This window comes from Elephas maximus, chromosome 4 (assembly GCF_024166365.1).
Source record: "Elephas maximus indicus isolate mEleMax1 chromosome 4, mEleMax1 primary haplotype, whole genome shotgun sequence".
NCBI classification, from domain to species: Eukaryota; Metazoa; Chordata; class Mammalia; order Proboscidea; family Elephantidae; genus Elephas; species Elephas maximus.
The window spans coordinates 169,450,200-169,469,070 of NC_064822.1; the positions used below are offsets into that span (position 1 = coordinate 169,450,200).

General features: G+C 48.7%; 1 protein-coding gene across 1 annotated transcript; it reads left to right on the plus strand.

Annotated features, from left to right (window-relative positions):
* The first annotated feature begins 4,976 nt into the window (after window positions 1-4,976).
* ASCL1 (achaete-scute family bHLH transcription factor 1) lies at window positions 4,977-5,693 on the plus strand. Its single transcript, XM_049881593.1, has one exon. The coding sequence runs from the start codon at window positions 4,977-4,979 to the stop codon at window positions 5,691-5,693; it is 717 nt and encodes a 238-aa protein (XP_049737550.1).
* The last annotated feature ends 13,178 nt before the right edge of the window (window positions 5,694-18,871 follow it).

Consider the following 18,871-nt stretch of genomic DNA (forward strand, 5'->3'; position numbering starts at 1 on the left):
GGAAAGGGGCCTGAAGGTGCAGAAATTAAGGTCCTTATTGTGTTGGAGGAAAAAAGGAAATCTCGTTTTCTGCAATGTCTATATTCTGTGTAATGAATACCAAAGGGGTCAGTGTCCTGCCCTTCTCATCACAGATCAGACTGTTGCCTGAATGATGCTAATCTGAAGAAATGAAAAGGCAATCCTTGGTGTGAGATGATTTGCAGAGTCCACAAACAGCATCTAATTTAAGTCTTTTAACAGCTTTGACAGCTAGGCAAATGGAACACCAGTCTCATAAATGCACTCATTTACAGATGAAAGTATCAAACTCTCCCCTTTAAGTTGCTTTCATCTCCTGCTTCCAGATAAATGGAACAATGGCCAAGTGTCCTAGCCAAGTAAAGCACCCAGGGACTTGCTCAGGTTGACTGGGTGGTACAGAAGCCATAGAAAGCTGGTGTGGAGGCCAGGGCCAGTGGCTCCACTGAGTCTCTCCCATGTGGAGAGCAAGGACTAGGTCAGAATTTGATCTCACTTCCTTCTGTTTGTGTTAAAATCTTGGTTTCTGTCTCTGTCGCCTTGATTTACAAGCATCACCACCCCTAGGTGCTGGGAGAGCAGGATAGGGTGGAATTAGGTCTCCTTTAGCTACAGCAATGATTACAGCTGTCTTTACTGCCTGGTTTCATGAAGGCAAGAGCTGGGTTTCTTCCTCCCACAGATCTCTTCCTGGATGGGCTGTGCAAGGGTGACTTCCTTATTGTTTTAGAAAGACTATCCTTATTAATCCTTTCCTAGTTAGACCTGGTCTTGGGTGCTCCACACACATCATCTCAGTGAAATTTCAGAAGCCTTTGAGACAGGCAATACAACTGGGTGCATGGCACCCATGAGGAAGCTGAGGATTTGCTCAAAGTCACATAGCTCTTAAGCAACAGAGCCTGGATACCGAGTCAAGTCCACCTGATTTATCCCCCAGCGCTGGGTCTGGAGGTGAAGTGGTTAAGCGCTTGGCTGCTAACCAAAAGGTTGGCAGTTCAAACCCTCCAGGTAAGAAAGAAGTGAGGACAGTAGGCTTCTGTAAATATTACACCCTTGGAACCCCTATGGGGCAGTTATACTCTGTCCTATAGCGTTGCTATGAGTTAGAATCAGGATTCAGCAATGGGCTGGGTCTGATGTCCCTGGGCCTAGGAGAGCAGTAGGGGTGAGGAGTGGGGGAGTGGCTTACTCTAAGTGGCAGGGTCAAAGGCAGGATTCTAATTCTGGCTCTTGGGCCTCCTTCCTTTGCTTCAATCTGGTGAAAACAACCAGAAAAACAATTTCAGTGGATAACTTCCCCTGGCAATGCACAATTCCGGGAGGATGGAGGTGCAAAACCCTGAAGAGAAATTCTGGAATGCTCTGTCTTGGGGTTGCACGGGAGGGTGGAGATGACAGAGTTGAGTTGGGAATGTGGTGGCGGTGGTCGTGTTTCTTTTGGTTTACTCTAGTTGGGATGGAGTTGGGGAGGAGAATGCCTGGGTTCTTGGAAGTCATTGCAAAGTGTAAGGTAGCGGGCTTGGGAAACAGGAATGAGAGGGTGAACGGGGCTTTTGGCTGGGGGCTGGAGCAGCATAGGGACAAATGTTTGGGTGGCTTTGCTTTGGCTGGAAGGATCACAGGGCCAGCATGTAGAGCCTCTACAATGCGCCAATTGCGTGGCTTCACAAGTTAAAGCTTCTATTAGTGTGCCCATTTCAGGGCGTGCGCGCGTGCGCGCGCGTGCACGCGCGCGGGTGAGCGCGTGTCTGATGTAGGCTCTGGCTTTGAAGTCCCTGGCGATTAGTATCTCCGCAGGGCAGTTCAAATCCACCAGCCACTCCTTGGAAACCCTCTGGGGCAGTTCTACTCTGTCCTATAAGGTCGCTATGAGTTGAAATGGACTCCAAGGAGTGGTTTGGTTTTGGTGCCCGCGTGTAGCCCTCCTGAGTGGGAGACTCAGAACCTGTAGTGACTACCGGCAAATTTTCTGCTCTAGTAGGTTCGAGTTTTGAAATCTGGTAGCGTACGCCATTCCTGTACAGATTTGCAAACTGAGGTCCGTAGGAGGGTGACTAGTTCAAGGTTACAACGCAAAATAGTGGTAGAGATGGAACTCTGAACCTTTGTCAAGTGTGAAATGATAGAGACTGCGTTGGAAAGGCTCTCAGGGCCAGTGGTTCAGCTTAAAGTGAAAGAAGACGCACATGGATGCGTTGATGTTAGCGCGGTGTTCCAAGACCTCCGACCATTTTGCTAAAGAGCCAATGGGCAGGAAGAAGCTTTCCCTAGTCGCCTCCTAGCGGCCTGCACCCGGTACTCAGAGCTGGGACGTTCGGAGCGTGCGTGTGTACGTGTGCATGTATGTACGTGTGTGTAAGGAGATGTGCCCGAATAATCACCGTGGTCTGAGGTTTACTCTGGTTGGAAAGCCCAAGATGCCCAGCCCGCGGGTGTGACTCGGCCTTGGGCCTGGTTGCCTCCTATCCTTCCAGGAAGAGAAGGCCAATGTGATCTTGCGGACTTCTCAGCGCTTTTCTGGAGCTGAGGAAAAAACGCCAGAGGTGTAAATCCGACTGGTTACAGTAGAGGCCTGTGAGATCAACAGGCTACTCGTTATTGTGGGGCGCGGGGATGAGGGGTACAGGAATAGGGAAATTTACAGAACCAACCTCCATTGGAACAATTCAGTTTTATGCCTTCCAGACTCATTCTTTCTATAAAGAGGAAACTGAGGCAGAAAGAAAAATGTGTTCCACCTGGGGGCTACTCCTTTTAACTTGTAACCTCTTCACCGATGTTCTGAAAACTCTCACAGCCACCTATACCCAGGATGGCTCCCTGGGTCACCTTCACGGGCTCTTCAGAGTCACCTCCACAAAGGCACGTCCAATTAGAAGCAATTATGTGGATAATTCATCACAATTATCCCTCCACCCATGGCTTTTATCAAAACTGCTCATTTCTACTGGAAAAATTGCCCTCTTCTCCGTTTTGCCTGTGTAGACGCCATCTAAGACACGCCTCAGCCTTGCCACCCGAGCTGGACAGAGATGGGGCCCGTTGCTTGGTAGACTTTCCCCACTCCACCGCGTCCCCAGGCGCCCCGAAGCTGGACCCGGTTTCAGCCAGCGAGAGCCAGGGCCGAGGGCCCAGGGAGGGCGCCTGGGCGGGTGCTGTCCAAGCGGCCGAGAGACGGCTGCAAGCGCCTCCTCCTCCCTCGTGGCGCCAGCACGCGGCCCCGCCGGGCTCTGCTCCCAGTCGCCTGCCACCGGCCCGCCGGGCACACGCCTGGGGCGGGATGGAGGCTGCGCCAAGGCCGCTGAGGTGACTGCGGCGCCGCCAAACAACCAGAGGCTCCCCTGGGCCCCCAAGCTCAATCACCCCCACCCCGCGCACAGTTCTTTTTTCCCCAGATCCACCCTGGAATATTCCAGAGCGCTCCAGGTCTACGCTTCTCCCCATGCAGTCCAGAAATAATCCGCCGGAGGGGAGGAGAGGGGTGATGCTACAGGCCGGCCTCCACACACTTCTAATCGCAACCACTTCTCACTGCGCTCAACTCCCTTCTCGTTTATGCCCCCACACACTTGCTCAGTAATGGGGTACACATCCCTAGTTTTTAGAGCTGGAGGGGACATCAGGGAGCATCGAATCCAACCACGTTACCATGGAAGAGAACTGAGGCTCAGAGAGGATGCCACCTTCCAAGGGCCACAGAGCTGGTGAGAGGAGAGGTTGGGACTAGAACCCAAGTATTAACTCAGTCCAGTACTTTGACCACTACGCTAGACTGAGTTCCCCCTCATATTTCTGAATTCCAACCCTGCAAATTTCCTTCAGCTCCAAAGAACAGTAAAGACCCCCCAGACAATGACAGTGGGGAAAAGAAAACAGAGAAAGTGGAGCCCTACCCCCCAATCTCCACGCCGCCCCTGTGCCACTTTCTGTGCTGAAACCCTTCACTGCGCCTTGCTCCAAGTTCTCAGTAGAATTCCCGTGCACTTCACTCCAGATCTTTCTACCATACACCCCAGTTCCCAGAGTCATTCGCCCCTACCGCAACGCCCTCCCCCCCTTTCTAGAGCCACCCCCGGCTGCAGCCCGCCCCGAGCGCGCTGCCTGTTTATTCAGCCCGGAGTGCGGCACGCGCCAGGCGCACGCACCGCAACAACAAACCCAGCTGAATGGAGAGTTTGCAAGGAGCGGGCGCAGGGAGCGGGCGGGGGAAAGGGGAGAAGGGGGAGTTCAGGGAGTGGGTGGGAGGAGGAGGTAAGAGGAGGGGGTAGTGGGGGCTGCAGCCGCTGGCTGCAGCAGCGGGGAGTGGGGGGCGAGGCGGGGCCAGGGCAGCGCGTGGGGCTGGGTGTCCCATTGAAAAGGCGGCCGCACTCCGGCCGCCCAGCACTCTCTCACTTCTAGCCAGGGAACGTGGAAGGCGACGGGGAGCCGGCCAGGGAGGGCGAGTGAAAGAAGGAAATCAGAAAGAAAAGGGGTTAACAAAATAATAAAAACAGCCTGAGCCACGGCTGGAGAGACCAAGACCCGGCGCAAGAGAGCGCAGCCGTAGGGGAAGAGAGAAAGAGCGACTCAGCAGAGCGCGCTCGGCACAGACTTTTGCTGCTTCTTCTGCCTTTTTTTTTTTTTTTTTAACAAGAAGGCGCTAGCGGCAGCCTCACACGCGAGCGCCACGCGAGGCTCCTGAAGCCAACCCGGGAAGGGAGGAGGGGAGGGGGGAGGAGGAGTGGAGGGAGGAGGAAAAGCGTTTGCACCTTCTTTGCTCCCACCCTAAGAAATCTCCCTGGGATTTGTTTTTTTTTTTTTTTTTTTAATTACCCTCCAGGCACCCTTTTCATCTCTCTCCTTCTTTCCCTCTCTGTTCGTGCACCCAAGTCCTGTCTGTGTCTCCCTCCTGCGCGCCCTCCCCTCGTGTCCCCGCTTGGTTCTATTCCGCAACTCCTTGGCCACCGCTGCGCATGGAGAGCTCTGCCAAGATGGAGAGCGGCGGTGCGGGCCAGCAGCCCCAGCCGCAGCCCCAGCAGCCTTTCCTGCAGCCGGCAGCCTGCTTTTTCGCTACGGCCGCTGCTGCGGCGGCGGCGGCAGCAGCCGCGGCCCAGAGCGCGCAGCAGCAGCAGCAGCAGCAGCAGCAGCAGCACCAGCAGCAGCAGGCGCCCCAGCTGAGCCCGGCGGCCGACGGCCAGCCCTCAGGGGGCGGTCACAAGTCAGCGCCCAAGCAAGTCAAGCGACAGCGCTCGTCCTCGCCCGAACTGATGCGCTGCAAAAGGCGGCTGAATTTCAGCGGCTTCGGCTACAGCCTGCCGCAACAGCAGCCGGCGGCCGTGGCGCGCCGCAACGAGCGCGAGCGCAACCGCGTCAAGCTGGTCAACTTGGGCTTTGCCACTCTGCGAGAGCACGTCCCCAACGGCGCGGCCAACAAGAAGATGAGCAAGGTGGAGACGCTGCGCTCGGCGGTGGAGTACATTCGCGCGCTGCAGCAGCTGCTGGACGAGCACGACGCCGTAAGCGCTGCCTTCCAGGCTGGCGTCCTGTCGCCCACCATCTCCCCCAACTACTCCAACGACATGAACTCTATGGCTGGCTCGCCAGTCTCATCCTACTCCTCCGACGAGGGCTCTTACGACCCGCTCAGCCCCGAGGAGCAAGAGCTGCTCGACTTCACCAACTGGTTCTGAGGGGCTCGGGCTGGTCAGGCCCTGGTGCCAGAGGACTTTGAAAGCAGGTAGGTAGCATTTTGGGATCTGCATGGGGGGACTTTTCTTGTCTCCATCCTTTTTCCTCCCTCCGTAGAGTCTGGGCGGGGGTGGTCTGTCTCCACGGAGATGAGGGGGACTTTGATTTAAAGGGTTTGTTGCCAAGTTTGTCAATTTCGAATCCCTAGTTTGTTAGTTTCAGCAGGGGCCTCCAAGAGTGGGCTTTGCCCAGTTCTCCAAGGGGCGGGGGGGAAGATGCTGGTGAACCAAGGACTGGGACGAGTCTAAAGAGGCACTGTACCTGACAGATCCTCCCTCAGACCTCCACCTCACCCACCCACTAACCACTAAGTTCACACTAACCTCTCCTGTTCTTTATGTTATAGGGTGACTGCACAACCTGCGTCTTTAGTGTTTTCCCCTCAGCGACTTTGGGAGGGAGGAAAAGGGGGGGGGAACAAAACAAACAAACAAACAAACAAAAAAAGAAAAGATGAAGAAGAGAAAGAAGAGAAGAAGAAAAAACATAAATAACCCAGGCAACCAACCTCAACACCACTAAGCAACGCATGCAGGAACTGCAGGCTCTCAGAGAACAGGGATGCGCTCAGACCAGTATCTTGACTCTCCAATCATTCACGGAGATATTAAGAGCGACTAGGACCTGAGTCAACGCACAAAATGCGGCTTGTGTGCAAAACAAGTGGGCTCCTGGCGGAAGCAGCACACGCCCTATAGAAACTCCCACCCACCACTAACACACAGAGCTGAAAGTGCTCGCTTGGGTGCCTACACCTCCCCGCCCTCTCTCTAAGCTGAGTTGTTCGCCCTCTAGATATGGGTTGGTGTCTCATCCCAGTACGCTGTGGGCACCTGTCTGCAGTGAAACTATGTGATACTCAGTCTTTTGAAATCCCCCTCCCTGGGGACCCCCTCCCTAAGCCCTAAGCCCTCCCTCACACCGTCTTTTCTACCATTTTCATCATAGAATGCTTCCAATCTTTTGTGAATTTTTTTTTATTATAAGAAGTCTATTTGTATCTATCCTAACCAGTTTGGGGATATATTAAGATATTTTTGTACATAAGAGAGAAAGAGAGAGAAAAATTTATAGAAGTTTTGTACAAACGGTTTAAAATGTGTATATCTTGATACTTTAACATGTAATGCTATAACCTCTGCATATTTTAGACGTGTAGTTCACTTTACACCTGCCATTTTCCCTATGTGGTTTTGTAAAGAACTCTCCTCATAGGTGAGATCAAAAGGCCACCAGAAGTACTTCAGCACCAATGTGTCTTACTTTATAGAAACTTTGTTAATGTATTAATGATGTTATTAAATACTGTTCTAGAAGAACAAAGTTTATGCAGCTACTGTCCAAACGCAAAGTGGCAGCCAGTTGATTTTGATAGGTTGCCTGTTGGGAAATTTCTATCACTGCCTTTTTTTTCCTTAATGTTTTATTACAAACTTACAAAAAAAAAAAAAGAACGTGTATAACCCTGTTTTATACAAACTAGTTTCATAATAAAACTTATTTTCTTTTTTACAAATGAAAATAATCAGCTGCCTCGAAACCTTCTTTGACTCGGCTGCCCCGACCAAGTTATTATTGAAGTGTCCAAGGGAAGGGGTGGATGGGGGAGAGGAGGGTGGTACAAAACATGCTAAGTGGCAGCAATGACAAAGATAAATGCTATACCCAGTAGTGCCTCTATGATGAATGTAGAAGGGGAAAAATATGTAGGCAAGAGTGTTTTTTATTCCTCTTCTGTGATGTAAATGTGTGTACATATATGGAGAGAGTCCAAAAAAAAAAAAAAACCAAAACCAAAACCATTGCCTTCTAGCGGATTCAAACTCATACTGACCCTGTGGGCCGTGATTAAAGCCTGCAACGTCCTTTGATGAAATCATTGCACATTAAAAAAAAAAAAAGAAAGAAAACTCCCCAAAAGAGTGAACTGCAAAGAAAGGGCTCTCTGCCCCACTTTCCAATCCTGGCCCCCATTCTGAGTTTCTCATTGTGCCACTGGCAAAAGGCTGGATACAATAATGGAGACTAGGAGTGGGTGGAAGGTTGGTGGTGCTACAGTTGGGAGGGGGGTTGCTCCCTGTGGTGGGTGTGTTCCTCTTCTCTCACTTCCAGGCACATTTTCTACTCCTTCCTCCCAATCTGCACACTTTTCATATTGATTTTAAGTAAGAGGCACGTATGCTACGCATTCCTTGCCCAGGGAGTTAGACTGAAATAACTAAAAACCCTGGAAATGTGTGGTCTCTTTGAGACACTGGCCCATCTAAGCTTGTGACTCTATCCGAATAGCGTGAGCTGCGTGTAAAAGTACCCAATTACCAAGATTCAAAAAGAAATTAGTGGGTTTTTGGCTGGCTCGCTTCTTGTCAGTTAGCAAGGACGTGATCGGAATCCTACTCCGCCTCTCGCCGGCTCCTCGCTCGCCGCCTGCAGTACTTGGAGATTCAGTTTGCGTGTCTCCAGCCAAGCGGAAAGGCGAGCGCAAAATGCATCTTACAAAACCCAACAAAGAACGGGGAGCCAGCACGTCTTCCAGAGTTAAAAATCTAGTCTGTGTTGGTACATCTATACCATTTAGCGGCACAGAATAATCATTTTTTAAAGCTGCGATGCGCGGAGCACGACACAGCGTCTGATGTCATTTTGCTAAATGACCCTCTACAGAATGCACATTGTGGCTTCAGTCCCTTTCAAAGAGATGAGCGTAATTAAGAAAAAAAAAATCGGTAAATTCCTCCTCGCCATAAATAATCGGACTTTCTGCCAGCAGTGGGGCAATTTAGAGCTTACTTGAGGGAAATAGGGCTTTTGTGAGGCTTGTCTTTATTTTATCTTCTCCTTTGGGGGATCAGAGCTGGGCTCCCCTGACCCCCACCATTTCTTTTTCTTTTAATTTCGCTCCTTTGCAAGTTTCCAGATAAGGTATGCAAAGAAAGTGTAGCAAGTCATTTATGGCTATGAATATAACATTAGGATAACTTTGTAGCCTCCCCTCCCCACAAAGGGGATTTCTTTTTTCTTCTCCTCCTTGTGAGAACAGGTGTTCTTTTACTCACTTTTGAATGGGGAATATCCAGTCTCGTTAAACTCAAGGCAAAGTTAGCCGTTGTTTGCCACAATGTGAAGGCAAACTCGGAAAATTCACAAACACATACACAATTTTGCCGAAGCTAGGAAAGGGCAAAGCGAGGATTGGGCAAAATCTCATTACATCTGCTCTAATCGCTTAGCAACACAAAGCCGGGGCTTGTGCAGCGAAGGGAAGCCATTCACAGCGCCCTGACAGGCCGCATTCAGCCGGCATTAGTCAGCTCCATAAATCACCGCTGCCCATTGGCTGCGCTGCGGGCTTTGCAGCGGCCTGGGGCGGTCAGAGAAACACAAAATGTACACCCCAGCGGCAAGCCAACGCGCCCTAGCGTCCACCCCACCATGGGAAGGGGGGTGCTAGAGAAGAGAACAGCGTTGACTTCATTGACTGAGAAATCTTACCTATTCAGTGAGTGGTCTGGAGACCACCGAACGAAGGCTGCAGACACGCCTGAAACTGACGAGGACTAGTGGGGAGAAAGCAAAAGTAGCCGCTGGCTGCAGAACTGTTGAACTCACGCGTTATCAGAGGCTGAGGTGGAGCCACCGAAAACGCGGTTCGCCTTCCTAACACAATCTTTTTCTTCATTGGGGTTGGTAGTGTGGTGGAGGAGAATCTATGTGACTTTCAAAACAGCGGGCCCACCAAGGAAGAGAGAGGAAAACCTCTTGCTCTTGGCCTAAGGCATCAAAGGGGTATGACTGAGATGGAGTGAGAAAGAATGGGGTGTGCATTTCCACCTCACTGTTGGAGCCCTAGTGGTAAAGCGGTTAAGAGCTGCGCTGCTAGCCAAAAAGGTCGGCAGTTCGAATCCACCAGCCACTCCTTGGAAACCCTGTGGGGCCGCTCTACTCTGTCCTATAGAGTCGTTATGAGTGAGAATCAGCTGGTTGGCAAAGAGTTGTTGTTGTTGCTGTTTTAGCTGGGATGGAGATGCTGAAATACAGAAGCACAAGGCCAATGCCTTCTAAGCTTCAGCATTCTCCTTTATAAAGCTGATGCTACCCACTGCACTGAGATTAGACAATGTTTGTAAAGGAGTTAGCAGATGGCCTTGTGGACAGATTATGTTACAAACCACGTCTAAATGTTAGTGCCTGTTGCTGTTGTTATCTGCCACTCCTGTCTCATTTTCATGAGGACCGGTCAGTTAGTGGATCCAAATCACAGGCTAGATTCCAGGATTGCACAAAGCAGATAGAAAGGAGAAATCCGGGAGCAGATGTGGAGTCTGGGTAGCCTTTCCTGGGAAATCCAGGTTGTTTTACTTCAACCACCACATCTTTCAAGAAGTCTTCCCTAACCATCCTACCTAAAACAACTTTTCCCCCTCCAATCACTCTCAAATCCATTATCTTGTTTTCCTTCCTGGCTTTTACCACTATTGGAAAATATCACACCTTTCGTTTGTTCACATGATCATTGTCAATTGCCCCTACTAGACGGTAAACTCCAGAAGACAGGAACCTAGACTGCCTTGTTCACTGTTGCCTCCCCAGCCCCTGGAGAGAGGTATTAGTTGGATGGCTGGATGGTCTGCTCTGTTCTGTTGGTAGCCGTGTTGCTTATTCTTCCTTTCCTCCTCTAGGTCGACTCTCCACCCTTCTCTGCTCTGCTCTGGGTCTCAAGAGGCTGATCGCTATGAATTTTATCACTACGGTTCCCTTGCCCTCTGGCTTCCTGTTGGATGTAGACAATGGGCTGCACCAGTAGGCGATTACAAGGTAGGAGGGAGATGAACCAGGGCATTTCTATCCCTTCTCCCTCACTGCTTGTCCTCAGTTGCTTTGGCAGTCACTCTGCTCCTTGGTTTAAGAGAATCCTTGAAGGCAAAAAAAAAAAAAAATTTTTTTTTTTTGAAGGAGGCTTCTCTCCCTCAGCTACAGCCCTTAAGGGGCCCATTAACAGGTCTCTTCTCTGGCCTCCTTCAGACCCAGAGGTGTAACAGCTCCACGTTGTTGCCAGTCCTTGGGTACTGCATCATTTTGGTTCTCTTAGCCCCGCTCACATTTCTGTCCTTCCATTAAACTCTTTTCACTTACCCCTTTACATGTGCCATCTGCTCCTGCTCCCCCTGACTGACACACTGGCTATTCCCCCACAGGAGGTCATGGATGTACAAGTTTTGTGTAAGCTTTTCAGGGACTTATGGGTCTATCAGTAAGAAATGACCTAAAGCAGTGGGTGAACCCTGACTGTGTGGCCTTAGTGTCCTAGCTTTGTCCAACACCTCAATCTGGAAAATCACTTCCTCTTTTTTGACTCAGGAATGATTTATCTGAAAGTTTACAAGTCAATTATAGTTTTCTTTTCTGGAAAATGAGGATAACAATACCTTCCCTCACAGACATCACTGAGAGAGAGAGAGATAGCTGCAGTCAACTCCTGCTTGTGGCAACCCTGTGTGCAACAGAAGGAAGTGCTGCCTGGTCCAGCAGTTATTGCCCTGTCCTGTGTTGTTGAGGCTATGGTGCCAGTCCATCTCACTGAGAATCTTCCTCCCCTTGCTGGCCCTCTAGCAACGGATCCCTCCTGATGACATGGCCAATGCAAGTGAGTTGAATAGTGTTCTGTTGTGATCCATAAGGTTTTCATTGGTTATTTTTGGAGGTAGATTGCCAGGTCTTTCTTCCTAGTCTCTCTTAGTCTGAAAGTTCTTTTGAAACCTATACACTATGAGTGATCCTGCTGGTATTTGAAATACTGGTGGCATAGTTTCCAGCATCATAGCAACAAACAAGCCATCACAGTATGAGAAACTGATACAGCAGATGAATAAAAAATAAAAGGGTTTATGACTGTCATTGATTGTATCAATGCAAGAGATAACCGCTTCTCATGCTTCCTGAACCAGGTAGGGAGGTGGTGGTGGTGATTTGCCACCAAGGTAGAACAAAGACACTGATGCTGTTGGGAAACCTTTCAGCCATTCATTCACCCACGCACTCACTCAGCCATTCAAACAGGGAAGGTCAAATGACTAAATTTAGTCAACATTTCTAGAACTTGTCTTAATTTGTATCTTCTAGAATGAGCTCTCCCAGAAAAAAAAAAAAAAAAAAAGACCCACCCCAAAAAACCCAGTGCCGTCGAGTCGATTCCGACTCATAGCGACCCTATAGGACAGAGTAGAACTGCCCCACAGAGTTTCCAAGGAACGCCTGGTGGATTCGAACTGCCGACCCTTTGGCTAGCTAGCAGCTGTAACCTAAAAAAAAAAGGGGGGGGGGCGGATTACTCAGCAAGCAAGGTACCCACCAGCTTACAGCAAGTTACCACATCTCTGACGTGGTGGAAAACAGGTGAAATTGTGCACTAGTAATTAGTAAGTAAGCACAGGTAAACCCATCCGTAAGGTACTAATTTGTAGCACAATTTTACCTGGGCTTCTCCACAACTTTGACGTGGTGAAAAGCAGGTGAAATTGTGCATTACAGATTCCTAAGTAAGCACGAGGGAGCTGCCTCCTTCCTTGCTTATTGAGTAATTCGCCCCTGCCCAGAAGCATGTGTTAGGGCACCCTATTTTTCAAACACAATGTATGCTTCTCCGGTGTATTGAAAGCCTACAACTCTATTCCCTTTTCTGTTATTGAGAAGTCTATGAGCATCTTTCTTACTCTCTCCACTCCTGGACCAAAAAAAAAAAAAAAAAAAAGATGCTTTTCGGATTTCCCCAGAAACTCCAGGTTATCAGTAGTTAAAGGTGGGGAGGGAAGTGGAATGGGGACACTGAAGTCCTTTTCCGGTGCCAATGCGAAGGGCTTGGCTCTAACGCAGGTCGAAGTTACGTTCCTTCTCCCTTTGTATGCAAGATTAGGTTGTTACAAAAGAGGGTGTGTAGGTTAATGGCAGGAAGCAGGTTGCAGAGCGGGGCGCGGGCCCAGAGCGCGTGTCAGGCTTAGAGATTTATTCGGGCTGCAGCGCATCCGGGCGGTGATTGGCTGCAGGCATGCGTCCGCTGTCAGCTGCGCGCGCCGGGGACTCGCCCAGCTACCTGATGGGGGGCAGCGGGAGGGTGTAGGAGGAGTGGAGGCGTGGGGGGCAGGCAGGGAGGGGAGAGGTGTGACAAGGAGGAAAAGGTAGGAGATGGGAGGAAGAGACAAAGAGAGACAGAGAGAAGAGAGAGGGGCGAGGGAAAGAAAAAGGAAGGGGGAGAGAAAGGGAAGATGGAGAGGAAGAGAAGACTGATAATAAGGAGGGGAAAAGAGGAGGACAGAGGGAGAGATGGAGAGAGATAGAAGAGAGGAGGGGGAAAAAGAGGGAGAGGATGAAGGAGTGCAGAAAGATGAATGAGAGCGAGAATAGAGAGAGGTTGGAGAGAGGACTGGGACGCGGGAGGACAACCCGAGCCAGGAGCCGGACGCGCTCCCAGAATGTCCTGAGTACTGGCGCTCACAAAGCCGCCTTTGATGCGCTGGCTGCTGGGCTATTTTGGGGATGCCTGTGGGTTTTTTTTTTTTTTTTTTTTGTGGGGCGGGGGGACGCAGAAGGCCGCCAACTCACACTCCTTAGAGGAAGTCACTTTTTGCAAGTGCGTTGGAGAGGACTGGGGCCTAGGTCCGGGCTGTCGCGGCAGGAAGTGTTTGGGGGGTGGGGGAGGAACAAAGGCTAGAGCACTTAGGGAGCACCTATCCCTCGGCCCTCTCCCAGCTCCCAGCTCCCCTGAAGGCCAGGGGAGCCAGGACAACGGGACTCAGACGCCGCGCAGTACAGTCACCTCTGCACACCGCTGAGCCCCGCCCTCCTGACTCCTCTCAGAGCCAAGCCACTCAGCCTATCAGTTGCTCTCTGTGGGTCTGTCTCTTGAGCCACTTTTTCTACCTCTCTTTTCTTATTTCCCTTTTCCCCTTCTTGGGTTTCCTTTCCCTCTCCTCTTCTCCCTCCTCCTACAGTCTCTCCTTTCCGCTCACCGTTATTTACAATAAAAAAAAACCCAAACACTTTTGGATTGGAGTCCTGCTCCAGGCATTGGGCCCTTCAGAAGGAGTGGGTAGTATGGGGAGAAAGAGCAGGAGAAAGGACGTGTTAGGGGCAGGAGGTGTGGCATTTGGAAAGCAAACGGCAAAACCAGCCCACTGTGTGCACTTTCCTGGATAAAGTTGTTGAGCCTGGAGTCAGCAGTCAGAGTGTGGCTGCTTTGTGGGGGAGTTTGAAATTCTATCACTAACCAGCCCCTCCCCAAGGCCAGGGCAGAAGTAAAGCTGGTGTGCTTTTGCCCCCTTCCCCTGTACAGCCCTCCTCCAGTACACACAGCCCTTGGCCTCCCCCAGCTATCTCTCTTTACTAGGAAAAACAGTCTGTCCCCATTGTCCAGGTGCCAGCAGGGCCTTTGGGGAAAAGGAGGCCGGCCAGCCCTCTGATCAAACTCAAAGGTTAGTTAAAAGACAAAAACAGCTGAAAGTCTTCATGAATAATGCTCGGCAGGCCCATCCCCACTCCAGCCCCCCAGCTCAGTGTAGTGCAAGCTACACTCAATGGCCTACCACTTTGTTATGCTGCTTGCCTAAGTCAGAATTTCACAGAAAAGCCTAGAAGAAAAGCTCCCACAATTAGGGGTCGCCTGTCAGAAAACATTAACGCCTTCCTCTCCCAGCCTGTCAGGCCTGCTGCAAATACAAACTGCCATGGCGAATTGGCCCTCCACCCCTTGAAGCGCCTGCCAGCCAAAGGAGCACAGATTTGCAAGCCAAAGGAGATGGAAGTACACTTTCTCTGGCATCAGGATATATGGAGACACCCCAGCTTCTACTTTCTAAGACTCAGCATAGGAGATGGTCACAGATGGGCAGATGGACAGGCCTCTCAAGCCAAGGCCATTTAGCAGAACCCTCTTCTGCAGTGGAAATGGTTAAAATACATACACATGGCTACACCTTCATATTCCCTTACTGAGCACTTTTCCAGTGCCAGGAGTTTTATTTTGTTAACGACCAGGACAATCCTCTAAGATTGCATATTATTTTATTTGTCTGATAGATGAAAAAACCGAGGGGCTTAGAGAGGTTGTATGACTTACCCATGACCACAGACTATTTAGTGGCAGAGCCAGGATTTGAATTCAGGCTTGCTTGATTTCAAAATCCATTCTTTTTCCATTATGACCCAGCCCTTAGTATTTGCAAAAGACCAACTGCGTTTCTTTGCTTCCAAAAGTATCACCAAAACCCCGGCATGTTCTTCACTATCTTCCTTGTATTACCAAGAACGTTCCCAGTTTTTAGAGCAGTATCTGCCAAAGAGGGAAGAAAGGAAGGTAAGGAGGAGGCAGAGTTTCCCTAGAACGGTCGTTTTGGTTTTCTTTGAACATATTTTTGTTTTAGAAAATATTTGGTTCTGGATTAGATCTGTTTCAGACTCTCAGTGCATCATCAATTAGCTAGAGGGCTGAATTTGGGTTTCCTCATCTGCAGAAGTGGAGATAATAATGCCTACCTGCCAGGGTAATTGTGAGAACAGAATAGGATAAACTATGCAATTGAGCCATACGGGGTGCTGAAGAAAATTCACCTGAAAATGAAATAGGATTTACTCTTTTATTTTTGTGCATCAGGAAAATGTGTACCATGCATGCTATTACATCTCTGGAAAAAATACTGTACTATAGCTAAGTCATCGGGGAATGTTGTACGTTGTTGTTCTATGGCGTTCACACCACCAGGAGGGTGCGAAGTAAGGCGGAGTGTACGCAGGTCTTAAGGACACTGTCTAGTGGTGTGAAAGAGTTACCGAGCCTTGAAGAAGTGAGCAGTCATCTTCCAGGAGGAGTACAGTGATTTGACTGTTACTGCTTCCTGGTGAAACCAAAAATACCAATCCCATTGCCATCGAGTAGATTCCAACTCATAGTGACGCTATAAGACAGAGCAGAACTGCCCCATAGGGTTTCCAAGGAGCAGCTGGTGGATTCGAACTGCTGACCTTTTGGTTAGCAGCCAAGCTCTTACACATTGCACCACAAGGCAGGTAGGAAGTCATCATCAGTCCATTATGGGGAAGAGAAAAATGAAACCCCAATAAGTGAGTACTTTGCCACCAGAAAGTAAGCACTGGAAGTTAGAATTGGTCACTATGTTCCCTTCCTTATCTTCTCAGTGTTGTGTAGTGATTCAGAACTTTGGCCTAGAAGGAACATTTTTCAGAAAACCATTATTAGTAAAAAGTCAAGGGATAGCCAGCGCTTCCATTGCATCTGACACTAGTGATATTATTTAAATTTGCATCAGCTCCCACACTTCTGAGGTTTCTGTCATTGCCTCTCTCTGACCTCACCCACCAACTAGCTCTTCCAAGTCCAAAAACACCTATTTTAAAAAAGAAGAAAATAAGAAAAGAGAGAGAGAGAAAGAGAGAAAACACAGACAGACAGAAAGAAAGAAATCAAGAAATGCTACAGTTTATGGCCCAGGAATGGTTAATAATTCTGCAGACGTTGGTCAGCTCTTCTGGGTCATTGTTTTCTTTGCTGATTCCTTGTGTAAACGTTTTGGTTTTCAGAAAGCAGGAATGATCTTCAACATGTGTCTCCCACATTTTCTCTTATTTCCTCCTTCTCAGGGCAACTTTCTTCTTTCAAAAGACAGGAGGCTACTTTGTACAGATTGTATACTTAATATATGATCATCACCTAATGGAATCCTGGCCAAAAAGAATAGGGGCATGTAAGCACAAGGTCTTCTACTTCTGGACTATTTTGTGAAAATATGACATTGTCTGAATATTTGCAGAATGCAGTAATATTTGAAACACGGGCCAACCTTATGAACACCCCCAACACAAATATTCAACTACTAGAATGAAAATTGTGGAATCTGTATAACAACAGTGACGTAGCCACTGTTGGTTTATGTACCCTAGTGGTGAATTCTTTTCTTTTGAAAATCCATACAGAAAAACAGAATGACCAAATACCTTACCGCAGCCTTGAGGGGAGAATCAGGCTGCACAATTGCAGCTTCAGCATTCAAACACATCATAATGTCCCTACTTCCTGAGCAGAGGGAAGTGGAGTTTGGAAGAGAACGCAACACCTGCATTAGCCATGTTCTTTCTCCACACAGTTTCCTCTTGTTGGTGTGGTCAGGAAGGGGCCTGCGCTGGCTCCATCTCCCCATTCTCAGGAACATTACCCTGCTCCGCTAGGACACACCAAAGACAGGGATCTGTCTCGTGGCATCTAAATAGGGTGTGCATTTCAATGAACATCTAGTATGTTGCTGGAGATCGTCTATTGATGAAAATGTTGCTATTGCTAGGGTGTCACTGAGTCCACTATGACTCATAGTGACCCATGTGACAGCATAGAACTGCCCCATAGGGTTTTCTTGGCTGTAACCTTTCGGGAAGCAGATTGTCAGGGCTTTCTTTTTGGAAGTACCTTGTTGGGTTTGATCTTCCAGCCTTTCAGTTGGTAGGTGAATGCCTAACCGTTTGCTCCATCAGGGCTAGTTATTGATGAAAAGAAACACGCTGATTATAGTTCTAAGTACTTTTTCTCAGGAAAAGGAAAAAAAAATCAGACAACTTCCAAAGACACACAGCCAAGGCTATTTTGTTTTAGTGTGTGTGTTTATTTTTATAACACTGAAAAAAATCAAAAGTAGCCTAAAACTTTAACTTTGGAATATTGATTCAAGTAAATATTGGCAGGCCTATATAATGGTATATTATGCAGAATTTTAAATGATGGTATAGATTTATGTTTATTAACCTGGCTATATACGTCTGACGTATTATGTTGTTCTTGTTGTTGCTAGGTGCCATCTAGTCAGCTCCGACTCGTCGCTGTTACCAGACCTGGAAAAGTGGATCCTTGTCTGGCGTGCTCAGACTTGCCCATGATCTGGACACAGGTCTTTGAGAAAGAAAAAGTAACTTTATTGCAATGCCCAGAGCAAGGAGCCAGGAGGAAGTTCCTGAAATCCAGCTCCTTGAGCTATGGGGAAGCAGGGCTTTTACGTGATTTGGGCAGCAAGATGGTGGCCATGCAGGTGTACTGGGGAGAGAAAATTCTAGAAGGTGGTCAGGAAACAGGAGGTGACGTGGTTCTTTTCGGACCTCTTCGGAATATGGTCAGAGTGATGATTTTCCTTCTGATTCATTCCACCTGTTGCTTCCTCCACTGTTGAAGTCAATTAGTGGTCACAGCCGGCCCCTCTGCTCATGTGGTGGGGGGACCAACCTGGCTTGGGCTTGTTTAAGGTCTTATGGAAATTTACCGACATTTGTAGGATCAGGTTACATAATGACCCTGTGTACAACAGAATGAAACACTGCCCAGTCCTGTACCATCTTCACTCACTGTTGCTACGTTTGAGCCCATTGTTGTAGCCACTGTGTCTGTCCACCTCGTTGAGGGTCTTCCTCTTTTTTGCTGACCCTCTACCAACCCTGATGTCCTTCTCCAGAGGCTGGTCCCTCCTGATAACATGACCAAAGTAAGTGCTCGCTTCTTAGGAACATTCTTGCTGTACTTCTTCCAAGATAGATGTGTTTGTTCTTCTGGCAGGCCCTGGTATAGTCAGTATTCTTCACCAACGCCATAATTCAGAGGATAGCTATCATCTATAATTCTACCAACCAGAGAAAACCACAGTAAACATCTACTTATCTATATAATTTTTGACAATATCTACCACCAGTTGTCATACAGTCAATTTTGACTTGTATTGACCCTGTGTGTGTCAGAGTAGAACTATGCTTAACAGGGTTTTCCATGACTGATTTTCTGAAGTGGACTGCCAGGCCTTTCTTCCAAGGTGCCTCTGGGAGGACTCGAACTGGCAACTTTTCAGTTAGTAGCCGAGCATGTTAGCTGTTGCACCACCCAGGGACAACATCATATAATTTACTTTTCTACTTAAATATCAACATCAACCAATTTAGTTATTAATTCAACAAATATTTTCAAAATGCTTGGTTTTTGCTAGGCCCTGTCTAGGCCTCAAGATATAGCAGTGAAAAAGACTGATGTAGTCCTGGACTTTATAGTATATGAGGCAAGACATTCAAAATTCTAGTAGTTACATAT

Excerpts from the sequence above, each read along its gene's own strand:
- ASCL1 (XM_049881593.1), top strand. The coding sequence starts at position 4,977 with ATGGAGAGCTCTGCCAAGATGGAGAGCGGCGGTGCGGGCCAGCAGCCC.